The sequence below is a fragment of the Oncorhynchus mykiss genome, chromosome 12 (genome assembly GCF_057628025.1).
Source record: "Oncorhynchus mykiss isolate SJ-2025 chromosome 12, ASM5762802v1, whole genome shotgun sequence".
NCBI classification, from domain to species: Eukaryota; Metazoa; Chordata; class Actinopteri; order Salmoniformes; family Salmonidae; genus Oncorhynchus; species Oncorhynchus mykiss.
This window is the reverse complement of record NC_143033.1, coordinates 49,871,410-49,892,041: the sequence shown is the minus strand read 5'-3', so window position 1 is coordinate 49,892,041 and position 20,632 is coordinate 49,871,410. Positions and strand designations below refer to the sequence as shown.

The window sequence follows — 20,632 nt, the reverse complement described above, 5'->3', positions numbered from 1 at the left end:
AACTTGATGGGGAGAAGAAAAGTTATTTATACAAAGTAACTACGTTACTGTCACATCCTGACCTTAGTTCCTTTTTTATGTCTATACTTTGGTTTGGTCAGGGCGTGAGTTGGGGTGGGCATTCTGTTTTGTTCTATGTTTTGTATTTCTGTGTTTGGCCTGGTATGGTTCCCAATCAGAGGCAGCTGTCCATCGTTGTCTCTGATTGAGAACCATACTTAGGTAGCCTGTTCCCACCTGTGGTTGTGGGTAGTTGTTTCCTGTTTTGTGTTTGTGCCCTCCCCCACCCTCCCTTTGGAAAATCTGATCATGACTCCATTTTGTTCCTCCCTTCCTATAGGCAGAAACTCAAACAGGTTCACCGCCATCCACCATTCCTTAAATTCTGACCAGTTTCCCAGTCCCTGCCGATGAAAAACATCCCTACAGCATGATGCTGCCACCACCATGCTTCCCTGTGGGGATGATATTCTCGGGGTGATATTCTCGGGGTGATGTGAGGTGTTGGGTTTGCGCCAGACATAGAGTTTTCCTTGATGGCCAAAAAGCTAAATTTTAGTCTCATCTGACCAGAGTACCTACTTCCATATGTTTGGGGAGTCTCCCACATGCCTTTTGGCGAACACCAAATGTGTTTTATTTTTTTTATTTTTTTATCAAATGGCTTTTTTCTGGTCACTCTTCCATAAAGCCCAGCTCTGTGGAGTGTACGGCTTAAAGTGGTCCTATGGACAGATACTCCAATCTCCGCTGTGGAGCTTTGCAGCTTCTTCAGGGTTATCATTGGTCTCTTTGTTGCCTCTCTGGTTAATGCCCTCCTTGCCTGGTCCGTGAGTTTTGGTGGGCAGCCCTCTCTTGGCAGGTTTTTTGTTGTGCCATATTCTTTCTATTTTTTTAATAATGGATTTAATGGTGCTCCTTGGGATGTTCAAAGTTTCTGATATTTTTATATAACTAAATGCTGATCTGTACTTCTCCACAACTTTGTCCCTGACCTGTTTGGAGAGCTCCTTGGTCTTCATGGCGTCGCTTGCTTGGTGGTGCCCCTTGCTTAGTGGTGTTGCAGACTCTGGTGCCTTTCAGAACAGGTGTATATATACTGAGATCATGTGACAGATCATGTGACACAGATTGCACAGAAATTGACTTTATTTAACTAATTATGTGACTTCTGAAGGTAATTGGTTGCAGCAGACCTTATTTAGGGGCTTCATAGCAAATGGGGTGAATATTTTTTTTTAATTTTTTAAACAAGTTATTATTTTTTTTTTTTACTTACTATTTTGTGTATGTCCATTACATGAAATAAAAATACTGTTAAATTACAGGTTGTAATGCAACAAAATAAGAAAAACGCCAAGGGGGGTGAATACTTTTGCAAGGCACTGTATCACCTCTACCTTACCTGACACCCAAGACCCACTTCAATTTGCTACCACCCCAATAGATCCAGAGACGATGCAATCGCCATCGAACTGCACACTGCCCTATCCCATCTGGACAAAAGGAATACCTATGTTAGAATGCTGTTCATTGACTATAGCTCAGCATTCAACACCATAGTACCCTCCAAGCTCATCATTAAGCTTGAGGCCCTGGGTCTCAACCCCGCCCTGTGCATCTGGGTCCTGGATTTCCTGATGTGCCACCCCCAGTTGGTGAAGGTAGGAAACAACACCTCCATTTCGCTGATCCTCAACACTTGGGCTCCACAAGGATGCGTCCTCAGCCCTCTCCTGTACTCCCTGTTCACCCATGACCGCATGGCCACACACAACTCCAACTCAATCATCAAGATTGCAGACAGCACAACAGGAATTGGCCTGACTACCAGCAATGACGAGACAGCCTACAGGGAGGAGGTGAGGGCCCCGGGAGTGTGGTGCCAGTAAAATAATCTCTCACCTAACGTCAACAAAACAAAGGAGCTGATCGTGGACTTCAGGAAACAGCAGAGGGACCAACCCCCTATCCACATCGATGGAACCGCAGTGGACAAGGTGGAAAGCTTCAAGTTCCTCTGCGTACACACCACTGACAAACTGAAATGGTTCACTCACACAGACAGTGTGGTGAAGAAGGCTCAACACCTTAGGAGGCTAAAGAAATCTGTCTTGGCACCTAAAACCTTGACAAAATTTCACAGATGCACAATTGAGAGCATCCTGTCGGGCTGTATCACCACCTGGTACGGTATTTACACTGCCCGCAACCGCAGGGCTCTCCAGAGGGTAGTTCGGTCTGCCCAACGCATCACCAGGGGCAAACTACCTACCCTGCAGGAACCCTACAACATCGAATTTTCACAGAAAGGCCAAAAAGATCATCAAGGTTAACAACCAGCCTAGCCACTGCCTGTTCACCCTGCTATCATCAAGAAGCCGACGTCAGTACATGTGCATCAAAGCTGGGACCGAGAGACTGAAAAACAGCTTCTACCTCAAGGCCATCAGACTGTTAAATAGCCATCACTAGCACATTAGAGGCCCAACATACTTGAATTCACTGGCCACTTTAATAATGGAACACTAGTCACTTATATAATGTTCATGATTTTTGCATTACTCATCTCATATGTTCAGCATAGTGTGTATTCTATCCTATTCTACTGTATCTTAGTCTATGCCGCTCTGACATTGCTCGCCCAAATATTTATATATTCTTAATTCCATTCCTTTACTTTAGATGTGTGAATTGTTGTGAAATTGTTAGATATTACTGGTTAGATATTACTGCGCTGTTGGAGCTAGAAACACAAGCATTTCGCTACATCCGCAATAACATCTGCTAAACACGTATTTGTGACAAAATTTGATTTGATTTTAATTTGAAGTTTTTGTTCTATTTAGACCACAGTTAGTTGAATGAGGTTTTAGTGAAGTGCTGGAACAAAAACCTGTACACTGCTGTGTAAAACATATATGGCTGCCATGACTTCAATTGACTAAATGCAAGTACCATTTTATTTTGTTAATCTATGCAGGTTTGTTATTTGATTTCCAGGAGCCTGGTGGAGATATATACAACCGTACTCCAATGCAGGAGTCCTGCAAGACATTTCCATGCATCCAGGTTAAGGCCTGCTACCAGCAGGAACATGGAGCACTCAATGTCATAAATGTCATGCATATTTTTTAAATATATATAATTCTCCACTCATAAGAGGAGTGGAGAAGCCCTATACATCATAAACCTGTCTACCCCTGGAGTAACCTGTCAAAGAGACTCATTAGAGGGTTTTGGCAGGAGGCCATGGGCCAATGGGAAGATTCAAATTGAACCACAGAGTAAGGCTGTTTATAAACCAAAATGCATGAAACGCATATCCAACACAGCTGTTTGGTCAGGAAATACACTGTTTTACGTTTTTAATTGGTTGAAGGATAGTCTTTGCAACTTTTCTGATGGACAGCACACTCCTCTCTTTGAATGCCATTGAGGTACTGTATATTTTACGCATCCCTAATTCAAGCCCAGGTTGGGGTGAGGAGAGGGACGGAAGCAACACTGTTACATAAACCTCCTTCACTATGGCTGTCTGTCTGTGTGATGACATACAGCATATTATCCAGGGCCACTGGTTGGATTGGATTTAATGTACTGACTCCAAAACTCATGCCATCTCCTCCAGACAAGTCACCCAGACAAACTAACACGTGTCCATCCCCCTATCCCCAGGTGAGTCTGCTGGGCCATGGAACTCTAGCGCTGCACATTAAAACAACTGCCACCCTGTTGTCAGCTATCAGCAGACAGTTCCCTGAGGAAGGAATGCAACTAGAGTATCAAGGCTTTTCAAAGGCCAAATTTGGAGGATAATAACTACTCATGTTCGTTTTTTAAAAGTTGTTACAAAATAGCCTGTTTTTCACAAACTACTATTGTAACTTAAACATCAAACAACATGCAGACTTCAATTTGTATTGAATATAAGTATATAAGACATCACACAGCTGTGCCAACTAAAATATATATACCACACTAGCCTGAAGAATAGGACAAATAGACAAGTGAATATAAGTCAGTTATTGTTACTGTGGCAGTTTGTATGAATGAGTGACTACATAAAATACACGTTAACATGTTAAATGGCTACGAGACAGAGATAAGGAGACTCTCGCTTTAATTGTCAGGTAAAGTAACAGTCAGGCAGCTGGAAGTAGATGTATCACCATCCAGACCCATGTCACAGCATGCAGAGGCCTGATGGGAAGATGACAATATATACATTAAGTACCTTTCACCACCAAAGCCGTGTTACCATTTACTGCACATGTTGCTGAACAATTCAACCATTTTGTTAGTGTCATTGACATAAACGGGCAATTCATATCCAATATCCAGTTCATAAGCATTGACTGTAATACCTCTAGGGTCCTGTGGTTGTCTGGCAGCATTCTGCTTTCTAGTGACCTTACTCCTTCTGAAATGCAATAACAACAAAAACATGAATAATAATGAGCCTAGTCAGTCAGTAACTTGGCTAACTAAACACTCATGTAAATGTAAACAAGCCTTTTCAACCAAATCTTACCAAAACAATACAGCCTATTTGTAGGAGGGGCCTATTTCTTGTCAACTTTTTCAATCAATAAACAGGCAGTGGAACAAAGTAGTTTGACAAAAAGTGTTCAATAGTCAGTAACAACTGTTTAAAATATAGCTAGCAAATATATTGCTTTTCCTTTCTAGAAACCGAACATTATTAGCTGGAGTGATGATGGTGGGAGTTAACCCCCCTGCAGTTTCGATTTACCGTAGGTAATGTTAGCTAGCTACATGTTGACAGCTATCAACTTTATTAAACATATGGTTAACTAGCAAATATATTTGTTTCCCCAAATAGCAACATTGTGTTTGGCCGCTGACTTGGTCTGAATTTAATTCCAGTTTGTCTACAAATTATTACTTGATATGTTGGATTCACATCTCCATCTCCATTTATTTAACTAGGCAAGTCAGTTCAGAACACATTCTTATTTACAATGTCGGCCTACTGGGGGAACAGTGGGTTAACTGCCTTGTTCAGGGGGAGAACAACAGATTTTTACCTTGCCAGTTTGGGGATTCGACCCAGCACTCTTTCGTTACTGGAACAAATCTCTAACCACTAGGCTACCTGCCGCCCCCTAACAATAGCTGTTGATGACTTTGCAAATGCCAAAAAGCCCTAAATAGTATTATTGATGATATATGACTTATAAAGTATGGTTACATTTAATTTGTTCCTTTCCTTTGGAATGACTTGGATAGCAACAGTGAATCTATTTAGTTATTAAGAGATCTCTCAAGACTCATTCTCACGATAGCACATTGGTAGTAGTCAGGAAACAATATCAAAGCTAAGTAGGGCTTGGTGAAAACCCTGGATCGGAGACCAAATGGATACTGTAGATAGACTCTAGATTAGGAGGTGCTGCCCAGCCTGTTTAATTTCTGATAGTGGATATACCATTGAATATCTGACATTGTATGAAAGGTACAAATGCAAAATAGACAAACCGTGTATAAGCTATGTTGAAAATTGGTTACCATGATGACATAATTCTGTGGTAAGAAGTTTCACCCTCAAAACAAACGTTTACGTTAATGACTTTTTGCCAATCCAGGGTATTTTCCACAGATTCTATGTGACAATACGTTGACAAATTAGGTTGAAACAACATTGATTCAGTTTGTGCCCAGTGAGTGGATCTTAGCTATGTTTCCATTAACTTGTCCAGTGATTTTTTTCTCAACATTTTAGAAAGTTTGCATGGAAAATATGTGAAAATTGCCTGCTAGAGTGTGTTTCCACGTAACTATCTTGTGTCGATAAAACAGCAGGACGTAATGACGTCACACAGAGAAAAAAAACGATGTATTTTCTGCAAAAACCTACAGTGTTGAATAATAATGTTGTGGTTGAAGTGCTCCCATTACCCATTTTTTCAGGATGCGCATTAAGAAATTGTTGAGACTGTTTCATGTGTCAGGCCCACGAAGCCGGCATGGATAGACAAAAGGTTGTCTCATTTACATTGTGTCATTTATTGACAGTCCCTAACTAGCCCCACAAATAGGCTTTCCAAAATCAACTTTGCCATGGTTGCACACCAGCCACCTAAAGCTAATTGGCAAAATAATTTGGCTAACTCTTCCCACCTGTGAACACACAGACTCCCACACCAAACTACACCCAAGAAATGAACCTAGGTTTGAATTCAGTCATGAATTTCTTAAAGGTGCAATATGCAAAAAAAGATGCAAAAACAAAACCTAAGAAAAGGAAGCTTTAGAACAGATCTACAGCTTCTTAGACTTGCTTTCAATGAGAATGATAAATCTATAACTCACATTTCTTTTTGAATTTGGTCGTCGTCAAATCGGGAAGTTCAGCTGCCCTTTAACTCTTTGAGTCCCACCATCACTCCTGCGTGATTTATGGTTTCTAACCCCTTTTAAACGGTGTGCTCAAGCTACAAACTGCTGGGTTGTTGCATTGGATTTGTGTATTTCTTCCTGAGGCAACTTAAAGACACGGAACCTGGTTAGTGGTTAGACTGTTTCAAGTGATCTAGATAGGTGAGAGACTGATTGTGTACTTTTACACCAGAGTGAATGTACAAACGCTTGTGACATGCGAACACACAAAAAAAGACACCCATATTAAAACAACCCCCAAGACAACTCTAGTTTGGTGTCAGTCATAGTCAGTCCCATTAACTCCCCCAGTGAAAAATCTGAAATGCAATGCCCTCGTATTTAGCCTCACATTGAAGTCGGTTTCTATTTTCAGGGTTACAAGTAGAAGACAAAACAGTTTGACAAACAGTTTCATGAGCTTCATTGACAAATGTCCAATAAAGATGGTCTGCCAAAGCAAAAACCTGATAAAAAATGTATTTATAAGAATGCTGTACGTACATTGTTGGCTCAGTGTGAAATGGATATCCCACTAGTCAGTGACATCTGTGTGGAGTATGTGACAGCAACTATGTGAGCTTACTACAATGTTATAGACACTGTGTCCTGGGATTTCCTATGATCTTCCATGAAGAACCCCTTTTTACCATTCGGCCATCAGATTTGCCACCAATGCTCCTTATAGGACTCACTGCACTCTACGCTCCTCTGTAAACTGGTCATATGTAACGGTCTTCTTCCTCCTCTGACGAGGAGTAGTAAGAAGGATCGGAGGACCAATGCGCAGCGTGGTAAGTGTTCATGATACTTTTAATAGAACACAGAAAAAATACAAAATAACAACGTGAAATAACAAAAACCGAAACAGTTCCGTGTGGAACACAGGCTGCCTAAGTATGGTTCTCAATCAGGGACAACGATTGACAGCTGCCTCTGATTGAGAACCATACCAGGCCAAACACAGAAATACCAAATCATAGAAAAACAAACATAGACAACCCACCCGTCTCACGCCCTGACCATACTAAAACAAAGACATAACAAAAGAACTAAGGTCAGGACGAGACATCATCTCTGTATACCCGTTGCAAGACCTACTGGTTTAAGCTTATTTATAAATCCTCTTAGGCCTTACTCCCCCCTATCTGAGATATATAAACTGCAGCCGCCTGCAGCCCTCATCCTCCACATACAACACCCATTCTGCCAGTCACATTCTGTTAAAGGTCCCCAAAGCACACACATCCCTGGGTCGCTCCTCTTGTCAGTTCGCTGCAGCTAGCGACTGCAACGAGCTGCAACAAACACTCAAACTGGACAGTTTTATCTCCATCGCTTGATTCAAAGACTCAATCATGGACACTCTTACAGACAGTTGTGGCTGTTTTGTGTGATGTCTTGTTGTCTCTTGCTATCAATCAAATGTCAATCAAATTTAGTTATAAAGCCCTTCTTACATCAGCTGATGGCACAACGTGCTGTACAGAAACCCAGCCTAAAACACAAACAGCAAGCAATGCAGGTGTAGAAGCACGGTGGCTAAGGAAAACTCAATAGAAAGGCCAAAACCTAGGAAGAAACCTAGAGAGGAACCAGGCTATGAGGGGTGGCCAGTCATCTTCTGGCTCTGCCAGGTGGAGATTATAACAGAACATGGCCAATATGTTCAAATGTTCATAGTTGACCACTGGAAACTTGAAACTGGAGCAGCAGCACGACCAGGTGGACGGGGACAGCAAGGAGTCATCAGGCCAGGTAGTCCTAAGGCATGGTCCTAGGGCTCAGGTCCTCAGAGAGAGAGAAAGAAAGAAAGAAAATGAAGAAAGAGAGAGAGAAAAAGAGAAAGAGAATTAGAGCGAGCATACTTAAATTCACACAGGACATTGGATAAGACAGGAGAAATACTCCAGATATAACAGACTGACCTAGCCCCCCGACACAAACTATTGCAGCATAAATACTGGAAGCTGAGACAGGAGGGGTCGGGAGACACTGTGGCCCCGTCCGACAATACCCCCGGACAGAGCAAAACAGGCAGGACATAACCCCACCCACTTTGCCAAAGCACAGCCTCCACACCACTAGAGGGATATCTCCAACCACCAACTTACCACCCTGAGACAAGGCCGAGTGTTGACCACGAAGATCTCCCCCACGACACAACCCAAGAGGGGACGCCAACCCGGATAGGAAGATCACGTCAGTGACTCAACCCACTCAAGTGATGCACACCTCCTAGGGGTCGCATGGCAGACCATTCCATAAAAATGGAGCTCTATAGGAGAAAGCCCTGCCTCCAGCTGTTTGCTTAGAAATTCTAGGGACAATAAGGAGGCCTGCATCTTGTGACCGTAGCGTACGTGTAGGTATGTACGGCAGGACCAAATCAGAAAGACAGGTAAGAGCAAGCCCATGTAATGCTTTGTAGGTTAGCAGTAAAACCTTGAAATCAGCCCTTGCTTTAACAGGAAGCCAGTGTAGAGAGGCTAGCACTGGATTAATATGATCACATTTTTTTGGTTCTAGTCAAGATTCTAGCAGCCGTGTTTAGCACTAACTGAATTTTATTTATTGCTTTATCCGGAAAGTAGAGCATTGCAGTAGTCTAACCTAGAAGTGACAAAAGGATGGATACATTTTTCTGCAGCATTTTTGGACAGAAAGTTTCTGATTTTTGCAATGTTACGTAGAGGGAAAAAAGCTGTCCTTGAAACAGTCTTGATATGTTCGTCAAAAGAGAGATCAGGGTCCAGAGTAACGCCGAGGTCCTTCACAGTTTAATTTGAGACGATTGTACAACTATCAAGATGAATTGTCAGATTCAACAGAAGATCTCTTTGTTTCTTGGGACAGGCATCTCTGTTTTGTCCAAGTTTAAAAGTAGAACATTTGTCGCAATCCACTTCCTTATGTCTGAAACACAGTCTTCCAAGGAGAGCAATTTTGGGGCTTCACCATGTTTCATCGAAATGTACAGCGTACAGTGTGTCATCCGCATAGCAGTGAAAGTTAACATTATGTTTCCGAATTACATCACCAAGAGGTAAAATATATAGTGAAAACAATAGTGGTCCTAAAACGGAGCCTTGAGGAACACTGAAATTTACATTTGATTTGTCAGAGGACAAACCATCCACAGAGACAAACTGATATATTTCCGACAGATAAGATCTAAACCAGGCCAGAACTTGTCTGTGTAGACCAATTTGGGTTTCCAATCTCTCCAAAAGAATGTGGTGGTCGATGGTTTCAAAAGCAGCACTAAGGTCTAGGAGCACGAGGACAAATGCTGAGCCTCGGTCTGACGCCATTAAAAGGTAATTTACCACCTTCACAAGTGCAGTCTCAGTGCTATGACGGGGTCTAAAACCAGACTGAAGCGTTTCGTATACATTGTTGGTCTTCAGGAAGGCAGTAACAGCTTTTTCTAAATTTTTTGAGAGGAATGGGAGATTCGATATAGGCCGATATTTTTTTTTTTTCTGGGTCAATGTTTGGCTTTTTCAAGAGAGGCTTTATTACTGCCATTTTTAGTAAGTTTGGTACACATCCGGTGGATAGTTTTTTATTACATTCAACATAAGGCCATCATATGACTGTCTAGTAGCAAGGGAGACAGCCGGTTCTATACATAATTTGTACTAGAAACAAAAGAACAAAGGTTGGTTGCAATTAGTTCACTGATAAGTAGCCTACTGGATACCTACTTTCTGCCTGTAGATTGGGTACGTTATAGCCTAACAAGGGGAAGACGCCATTTGGTGGCTATATGCATACGATCGCTCACTCAATCACTCACACAATTTAATCACATTAGTGCTACATATTATCTAATTAACACCTTGGGTGTACATAACAACAGTTGTCCTCTTCGCTCATCTTTAAGTGTCTGGAACATTTGCCTATAATGGAACATGCGGCCTGCAGTGGCCACTACTCTAGCCTGCTCATTTCTGGGAGATACAGTAGATGGGTTGTTCCACGAAATGAGCCCCTTTTGGGTAGTGTAACTTGGTGAACAAAAAACATATGAATTAACCTAATATTCACATTCTGTCATTTTCAACTGAATAAAAAAAACAAGGTTTCCCATCTCAAGAGATTACATAAAAAATTACTATAGTAAGTGCCTACTAAGTGCCAAATAAAGTAACTGAGTTGACAATGATTTAACCTTAAATCAGCCATAAATCACCTTCTGACAGGGGGGATGGAAGTGTGTTGTGTGCAACTGGGAATGCAAGCTTCACAAAACAATTTAGCCTGTCTATCTAATGGTAACCAGGTTGACGTGTTATGCTCGACCCACTCAGTTTTCTACCACAAATCACCAGTAAAAGCCCAAAGAGTGTAGAACCAGCTCATCTGCTTTTACATTATGATTTCACCATTAGATGTTCAATGTTTCTTTAGAAAAAAAATATTTAAAAAGGAATATTTTCACCATATTACGAGAGTTCAGCTCACATAACAGGGTTGACCTTAAAATAAGGGACCGTTTTATTTTTTTTTAATGAATCCCTAATAACAATAATCTTCAGAAAAGTCTTTGTCAAAGCAATAAAATAATTAGGGCTTTACAATGATGGTAAAAACTTGTGAGACATTTTCGGGTTAAAATCTTCCTAGAAGTCACAGAGTGCACAGAGGAATGTCAAAATTGTTTATTTTTAGAATTCTAGAATTTTCCATATGGTCTATATCAAAGAGCACATCATTTAATATAACAGGCTTTTAAAATGCAATATTGGTGTACAATTTCTACTTAAAATATCAAAGGGATGCAAAAGAGACTCATTTCGGGGAACGACCCAGCCAAGTGAGTCCCAAATGGCACCCTATTCCCTATGTAGGGAATGCACACTGAGTGTACAAAAGATTAGGAACACGTTCCTAATATTGGCCCATGTTGACTCCAATGCTTCCCACAGTTGTGTCAAGTTGACTGGATGTCCCTTGGGTGGTGGACCATTCTCAATACACACAGGAAACTGTTGAGTATGAAAAAACCTGCAACATTGCAGTTCTTGACACACTCAAACTGGTGCGCCTGGCACCTACTACCCTACCCAGTTCAAAGGCACTTTAATATTTTGTCTTGCCCATTCACCCTCTGAATGGCACACATACACAATCCATGTCTCAAGGCTTAAAAATCCTTCTTCAACCTGTCTCTTCCCCTTCATCTACACTGACTGAAGTGGATTTAACAAGTGACATCAATAAAAGATTGTCGCTTTCACCTGGATCCACCTGGTCAGTCTATGTCACGGAAAGAGCAGGTGTTCATAATGTTTTGTACACTCAGTGGATGTCTCTGAATGTATGTTTGTGTAGGGCTCTGGACAAAAGTAATGCACTATATAGGGAATAGGGTGCCATTTGGAACACAACCTCAGATAACATGGGAAATCATAGGCAAGGACATGAATGAACAATGATGAAGAGCTGAAATTCTAAATGCATTCACTCCTTTATTCTATCCTTTAAATAGGGCTATAAAATGTCTAATTTAGAAATATCCTGGTAACATGGCAGCATCACTATCAGAGTAAAGACATGAATGAACATATTGACTTTACATGAATGAATGAATGAATGAATGAATGCATGACCAAATGTAGCACAAACACAAATGGAAGCCATGTGAAATTTGCTCAAAGGGGTACAGAAAAATACTTGACCCATATTGAAATAATATCACAGTTCCTTTGTCCTGTTGGTAAGAACACACAAACAGACCGCTGAACGGGGTGAGTCAAACAGACACGAGTCATACTTTCCATTATTTTATTTCATCTCTACTCCTCCACAAACCAATAAAGCTTTTAGAATGTTTTTTCCTTTCAAAGTTTTCCCCCCAAAGACCACGCCCAGCGTGGATGGGTTTCTCTAGTCTGTGTACACCGGAGCTATACACAACATATACATACAGTATTATCTGTAGAAATATTTCAGTCATATATATAGGAGATCAAAACACTTAAAAAAAACATATCAGGTATTGTACACACACACACACAGAGGATATACAATACCACAACAAGTGTTTCTGAGATGGAAAACTTTGTGCGTGCGCTCGTGTGTGTACTGAAGTGAAGGGTTTGAAAGCATTGGAGGTCAGGCTTCGTGGGATTGTCATGGAAACTTAACCACAAACACAAGCTCTAAAATACATCCTTTCAATTCGCTATTTATGTCTCATGCTCAATTTAAGACACTATTTTCTACCTATATTGTGCATATTGTTCATAATTTCCTTAGAATTTACTATCATTTGGCAAACATGAACAGGTCAAGCTGCAGCTTTGTGAGCGTTCAAATGAATAAAGAAAGCTCTTTCAGTTTCAGGTTTTTAAGAACACTACTTTTTGGGTGCAACATATTTTGTTTGTTTTCTCAGACACTCAGACATGCTTACTGACCATTCTATTAAAAACACGATTTAACAATTTCATTTTCAGGGCCATTTGAGGCATTCCTGCATATATAAAGCACCTATGCATAGAACACATCTGAGATCATGAATTAAATCGAATGAGACAGGAATCTAGCATGCATTCTCTATAGAAGGGTCATCAAAGGGTCTCTACGTTTTTCAGAAACTCAAACGAAGGCAGCTTACTATCGAAATGTTAGATAATGTATTAAATATATGTATTGCATCGGATTAATCAAGCGTTTTCTTTGAATCCCTAATGGTGAAACAGCCACGTCCGTTTGAGAAATTACAACAACAAAGTTACTGCAATCAACGAACACTGTTTTTTTCCCACCTCAACAGCATTGCACACACGATAGAAGAGCACAATATGTACTTGCACACAGTTGTGCGACCCTCCTCGGCAACAAAATCAATAACGAGTGGTGGAGCGGCAAGTTGCGTTGTTTCCTCCTGCTGCGTATTCCATTTTATTCCAAGGGTCACCTTTCCAAGGGTCACCTTTTGGTTGCACATCATCTCACGTTGGTTGACCGCTTTCTACTCCTCTCACCAAGTCAACAGAAATGATTGTCATGTCGACTGATGAAAAATGTAAGGTACAGTATAAATCATTGTAATCTCATCACGGGCCCTTTTCCTCAAGAATACCATTTAATCTGCCATGAATAGATCTCGTCTCAATTATCACTCTTAAAATTAGGCTTAACAACTTGACCTGAACTAGGTCAAATGGCCATTTCAGCAACATTGACCATGTCATAGCGCAAGGGAGTGGGGAAAATCATTCAGCAATGCTGTAAATGACTCGCATTCATATTGTATGAAGTGCTACCCACTGTATCAATCCATTGCATATTTTGTCGTTTCTTCTTTCAGATGAAACCCTCCTCTTTTTGGAATGTACGTGAGTTGTGCCGGTCCACTGTCTGCAAAGCCAATGAGTGCAGGGTCATAGTCATTAGCGCACACAATAGCAAAATGCTTTGTAGAGGAAAACTAGTGTTTCTTATTGGACAAATTCAGGTACGTCCTTCTCTGTTTTCGTCCGTTTGCGTCTTAGTGAATTTGACCCATGTCTAAAGCTTGGTATCCCAATGCGTAACGTTGACATCATTATTTTGGCCTAAATGTTACTTCTGCACACCGTGCACTGTGTATGTCTTCATCCCAATCCCTCAAACATACCAGTTAGTGGCTGAATCAACGGCCACAGGCTTTGTTCGTTTCCAAAGTCGTCACAGGAAACCTTGAGAGTCCAACCAATTGAACAAACATGGGTGGCAAAGCAAATATGGAAGTGTTTAGCTGTTGAAATTCAATTCGAAATGAAAATTTATTTTGATAGCTATGCTTCTTCCATAGACAGATGGGGAGATACTAAAATTCTAGCTTTAGCCACAGTTGATACCATTCTTGTACATTTTTACATTTGGGGCATTTTAAATCAACAAACACAAACGATTTGGGAATGGTTGACTGTGTCAACTTGACACATCCAATATGCCAGGACATAGCCCACAACAGACATCTTTGGGAAGACAGAGGAGTACAGTAGGTCAGACCCGAGTTCAAATACTATCTGAAATCTTTAAAATACCTTTGAGTTTTGTTTTAGCCTGCCTAGAGTGTCAAATGGGTGGTGTCTGCAGTTTTAGGACTTTTCTATTGGTCCATAAAAGCCAGGAAAACTCAATCAAGCACAGCTGAAATATTTGAAATGATTTCAAATGGTACTGTATTTGAATCCAGTTCTGCAGTGGGTGACCACTGACCGTTTCCCCAAACGTTTCTTTTACATTTCCCGTATACACTGTACATAAATAAATCCCTAAATATCTGCCTCTGAATACTGTACAATTTCCGCTAGTCTTGTTTTTTCCAGCTTCAAGCATATTTTTCAATGAGGAAGTTCACAGTTTTAATCATCAAATATTTCGTAGTGATCAAAGTTTTTCGGGTTCAGCTGCAGTATCCCTTCGTAAAATGACGCCCCTCTCCGAAGAAATACCCTCCCTAAAATACTGTCCACTCCGTCTGTGGTTAACAGCTGAACAACCAGGTGCCCTGTGAAGAAGGTTCATCGAGCGACGTAGTTTAACATCCACATGATCATAACACTGATCATTATGTTCTCTCTGTCTGACACAGTATTTGGGCTGATAACAAATACTGGGTAAAACAACCTAAATTATTTTTGAAGTGCCGGTAGAGACACATTCAAGCTCCATCGAATGTGTAAAATCACTATACCAATGCCTATACAGTACACTCCCAAGTACATCCTATTCCAGCCAATACAGGACAGCCACAAATGAATTGATACAACACAAAGCAGCTAAATAAAAGATGATAACAATACTGTCCAAAATTTAAAAAAAATGATACGTTAGCATAAAACTTGACACGTAAATCTTGGCAACAATGAATAGATGTATCCATAACCTAAAACAAATCATCCTGAGGGACAAGGTTGAAGACGTATATGGATAAAACCTAAGCACAACGTTGATATAACATTTGGGGTTGGCTAGGGCCAAGAAAGCCCTGTTCCCGGAAGAACGTTGCATCACTGGAAAATACTGGGCGTTTCTCAAAATGCATACTATCATGCTCCGAGCACGCAAAGTGAAGCACAGGAGTGTGAGTCCAAATCAAAGTATGCGAAACAGAGCACGGAGGGCACTTCTCAAATGCATACTCTGTTTGTACATATTTTGAAGCATGAATCAATGCAAGTTTCAATGGAAAGTATGCACAGAAATATGATGCAACCATGTCAAAAAAATGACACAAAATTATTAGAAATCAATGGCAGATATTATTTTAGCTGAAGTGAGAGAAAATAAACTCTGACATCTCATATGTTGCCTGACTACAATATTTTATCTGGATACGTTAATAAATACATGCTGTGTTAATTTTGGCATGTTTACCTGCCTACAATACCCACTGTAGTATATGTAGATCGCAAGCCCGTAGTAAGTCAATAGGGCTAACTGGCTAGCTACTACTGTTAGCTAGCCAGATGGTCACAAAGAACTGTTAGCTAGCTAACCATGAAGAATTGACATCTACTTTGCATGACATTAGTTTTAGGTCATTTTTTGCCTGTTAAACTATCTGATGAGCTAGATAATTACAATGCACATGTAGCTAGCTGATAGTTATAAAGTAAAACAATTTGCTTTGTGTATATCTGGTTTCATCTCTATTGTCATTGTCCTGGCTGGAAGACAGTTCCGTGAATGGGGAAGTGCAGCATGAGAATACAATAAGGGGTGTGCTTCTCAAATGTAATGTTTTATGCGTTCTCCACACTCTCGTCCTCACAAGAATGTACTCAAGAGAGCGTCTTCTAAGAATGCACTCGGAGCATGACAGTGTGGAGCACGGTAGTATGCATATTGAGAAACACCTACTGTGTACCTCTGCAAAAGCTGACCGCTTTCTCATCCGTGTATGCTAACAAGCTGGCAACGTAACCAGTTATCCAATACATTCTCACTGCTGCTAAAAGCTATGGCTAGCTCCCCTGTCCACGAATACAAATCAAAGGGGTAGGGGGTACTCTACACGCAGTAGAGAGCATGCCTTAGAAAACATGAACACACAAACACAAACATAGAAACACAACGCCATGGCACAAGCTTTCAGGGAAACCTGCCCTGATACACCATGGAAGCCTGGTAAAAATTTGCCCTGACTGCAATTCTACAAAAAAAAGATATACGTTATTATAATATATTCATATTCGTATATATATATGTATATATATATATATATGCATTTATAATATACTATGATTCCTGGAGGTTCTATCCTATAAATGATGGGTTGTGTTGAAACACTGCATGTTGATTGTGGTTCCGTTTATGATCGTAACCTGGTCCCAGAGTCCAAAGGTCTGTAAAAAAAAAAAGGGATACTGCAGCGCCAAAACTTTGTCCAAGAGTTCCTAAAAAGGCTATGGAGGAACACAAGGAACCCTGACCCAGTATTATTTTTGCTCTTCTGAGACAAATATGCCGACGTTTCAATACACATCTCCACCGAAAACGTTATTTTTTTCTCAGACGGAGACAAGAAATGCAAGCTTCCCTGACCCATCCCTTCTATCTTTGCTTTGTCCGTACGTGGCCCAAAAAAACGAACAAAACAAAAAACACTTTACAGTACAACATTCTCAGAGAACGAGGTGATAAAAAAGTCAAGAGTTTAGGCCAATGTAGGTCATGGCACCGCTGTCTTTTCCCATGATGCAACGGTGCAGACGGCGTCCGCCCCAATCCTGTCCTGGTGGTGATGAGGTAACTTTCTGCCAGACGTTGGGCGGTGGGAGTGGAGTCGGTCGTTCTGGGAGACCTGTCGTCGTTCCCCCGTGCAAGAAAACATATTTCTCTTGTTTTCCTAAGACTTTTCCCAAGACTTTCCCATAAATGGTACCTTAGATATTGCACATAATGTCCTGGCTGGTGGCTTAGGATTGTCTGTTTGTCAGTGATATCGACTCCTCTTCTCCTCCGATTCAGAGTTATAGTCTCTTAAGCCCATGCCCTTCTGCAGGTTTAGTAGTGAGTCCTTCATCTAGGAAAGGAAATATTTAAAGGAAAAAGAAAGGAAAAGGAAATAAAACATTTTGCAGATCATGCATTCAAGTCAATATGAAGTGGAATTTCTTAAATGTTTTTTAGCATGCGGAACAAGTTGATTCAATCCTAAATTCACGTCAGGGTCAAATCAAATATTGATGGAGCACATTAAATACAGTACTGCATGTGTGATTGAACAACCATCTATGACACACAGACACATTCCTGAATGTTCTTTAACGTTTGTGAATGACCATTCTTTCTCTGACCAAATTAGTCAGTTATGAATCAGTATTCTCAGCTCTGACTGGCTGTCTCACCTCGTCCAGCAACATCACCGACGACTTGATGATCTCCTTCCACTTCTGCAGCTCATCGTCATGGTACCGCTGCTGCGACTCCAGAAGCTGGGCCCACTCCAGCTGCGTCTGTGGAAGTTTACTGTGAGAGAGAGAAACACACACACACACACACACGCGCACACGCACACACACACACACACACACACACACACACACACACACAGTGAAATATTGCCATCTAGAGGATGTAATGTATTATGGCTGATATGTATGATTTCTTTTTAGCAATAAGGTCCGAGGGGCGAAGCAAAGTGCCTGAATAAAGGGAAAGGGGGATACCTAGTCAGTTGTTCAACAGAATGCAGTGGCCATATACCATATAACGGTGAAGTGCATTTATTGATATTATAAGTTACCAACATACATATAACAGTAAACAAGTAGTAGTCATAGCAGTGGTACTATATTTTGTATGATATACATGCGGCTGGAATGCTGTTTCAGCCAATCAGCACCCAAACTACCCGGGTTATAATATGTATTATGACTGTCTCTGGTCATTTATACTGTCTAAAAACACAGTGGTCCACAATGTCGTTTTGAATCTGCAATATGTCTTGTCAATTGCTGTAATACTGTGGAGAGAACACTTGAATAACCGTTCCATACTACAAGTCTACCTTACAATTCCAAAGTCATTCCACCGTGCCGGTATTGAATTGGGTTGTATTGTATTTGGTGTGAAGTACCTTTCTTGTGGTCGTAGGCCATGCCACGAGGTCAGGCTCTGTGTGGTGTACTCCAGCATCCACAGCTTATAGAAAAGCATCATGTTCAGAAACACCAACAATACTAGGCTGTAGAGAGAGAGAGAGAGCAAGAGAGAGAGAGAGAGAAGAAAGACAAAAACTTTGTAAAACTACTGACATAAGTCGATGTTAGACGAGCGATATCAGGATTCGCCTGGAATGTGAATGCCTACATCTACTGCAAAGGAAGGATGTTAATTCTCTGGTCCAGTGTATGTATGGGGTGAAACAAGTCCATCAAACACATCTAATCATCAAAATTAACATGGCGTTATGAAAAAAAGTTGAATACCTTATACAGATCCTAGGATGCATGAATGGAGACAGGGAAAGGGAGCGAGAGAGTTAGAGAAGGGAGAGAGTGAGAGGAGAGAGAGAGAGAGAGAAGAGAGAGATAGGACAATTACACACACCACCAGAAAAGAAAGAAAGAAGACAGTGTTTTGTATGTCCCCTCTCATACTGCATTCTACTTTAGAGTAGTAGGAGAGGGGAAATCAGATTACCAATGAATGGTTGGCTTTAATACGCACAGAAAGTGGAAACGCATGGATGCTCGTCACAATGTGGACATCTTCAAACAGGAGACACCTCGGTCAGTTTTGGAGACAGGTTTTTTCAAACAGTGAAACGGTATCTAGCGAAAGAGTTTAGAAGCAGTGACAGTTAATAGGCAACTGCACCACTCTTTGCAAGCAAACGCGACGATGTCTTCAAAACGCCATGGTGTCTCCAGTAATGTTGACTTTTTTTTGACATACTCCACTTTCCAAGTGTATTGGTACACCAAGAACAAGAGGTGTGATTTAATCGAATGAGTCACAACTCATAACAGGCAACTTTGACACATTAATGACACCGAAAACATTCAACATCATCTGAGAGAAATGTAGAGACCAGAGATATCTATGGTTACTTCAATGGATCTATATGAGGGTGAGAGTCAGACTTCTCCACCCATATAATTAAAATGACTACAACGGCCATCTTAGGGGCTTTGTCCGTTCTAGTAATTCTATATCTATGGATCCACCTCTCAGTAACAGCATGGTGAAAGAGTATTTTAAACAACCAGTAGTGGTGACAGCTCCCAGGGTGGCAATGGAAGGACACTCACACAAAGCTGATGATGAGGAGTAGCTTGGAGACACTGTAGAGCGCTAGGCCTCCTGGGACATTGTCCGGGATGTATCTGGTTTGAGTGGAACCTGCTGGAAGAGAGGCGGCCATTTTGGATCAAAAAAGCCATGCATTACCTAATATTATATTCCCGTCAGTTGCAGGTAACAAAAGGTTTGTTTTTTAGAACCCTGTACAGCGGTTTGTGCTTAGAAAAGCTACAGCAAACATTGTGGGAATTTTTCTGATAGTTGTTCCATTGAGCAAGGAAAACTCAATCAAAAGCACCTAAAGAATTTGAATAGTATTTGAACCAAGGTCTGATTGAAACCATATTATTGGCAATTGATAACAGCGGCTTAAGGCTTGAGGGTGTCCTAAAATGTACACCATACTCTGCGTCAAACACAGCTATCAACGGTCAGACGGTCAGTCCCCTCTGACCTGCCACGTGTTTGATCCGGTGGCGGTGGGTGACCTCCTCGTCCTCGGGCGTGGTGACGGAGCTGAGGGCTTCGTCCATGTGTGGGGGCCGCAGGTGGACCAGGGGCCGTTTCCGTCGCCTCAATGCCCCTGCCCGTAGAGCCCTGGCCTTGGGGGACTGTCTGTGGGGCTCGGCCAGGACCACCTCCACCTTACTCAGCTCCAGCTCTGGAAAGAGTTAAAGGAAGCTGTGTTACACAGTGTCTGTCTCAAATGGCACCCTATTCCCTACATAGGGCACTACTTTTGACCCGGCCCATAGGTATGGTACTGTATGGTATTCAGAGGCTGTGTCATTCTAAATCACGCAGAGATTTAATAGCCAGGATGCCGGTATGTTTCCCCTATATACAACTAATTTGTTGTGAGTTGTTGCCTTGAGTTGTTTGGCAAGACAACTTGTAAATGGTCAGCTTAAGATGACAGACTGGCATGCAAGCTAGAGGTTTAAGCAGTGCCCACATTCTTTGAGTTAAATAA

General features: G+C 41.3%; 1 protein-coding gene across 21 annotated transcripts in view; it reads right to left on the bottom strand.

Moving 5' to 3' along the window:
- Positions 1-12,181: 12,181 nt before the first annotated feature.
- Positions 12,182-20,632, bottom strand: part of LOC110537710 (protein Aster-B) — a 108,623-nt gene continuing 100,172 nt past the window's right edge. For 11 of the 21 annotated variants that reach the window (XM_021623982.3, XM_090192630.1, XM_090192631.1 and 8 more), the window contains 5 exons: positions 20,114-20,320; positions 19,668-19,761; positions 18,491-18,598; positions 17,760-17,880; positions 12,182-17,434 (listed from right to left, as the gene is read on the bottom strand). In XM_021623982.3, the coding sequence (XP_021479657.1) occupies positions 17,345-17,434; positions 17,760-17,880; positions 18,491-18,598; positions 19,668-19,761; positions 20,114-20,320 (620 nt within the window). In that variant the 3' untranslated portion in view covers positions 12,182-17,344. The remainder of the gene's footprint in view (positions 17,435-17,759; positions 17,881-18,490; positions 18,599-19,667; positions 19,762-20,113; positions 20,321-20,632) is intronic. The other 10 variants (XM_021623983.3, XM_021623984.3, XM_090192633.1 and 7 more) reach the window with 1 other exon arrangement.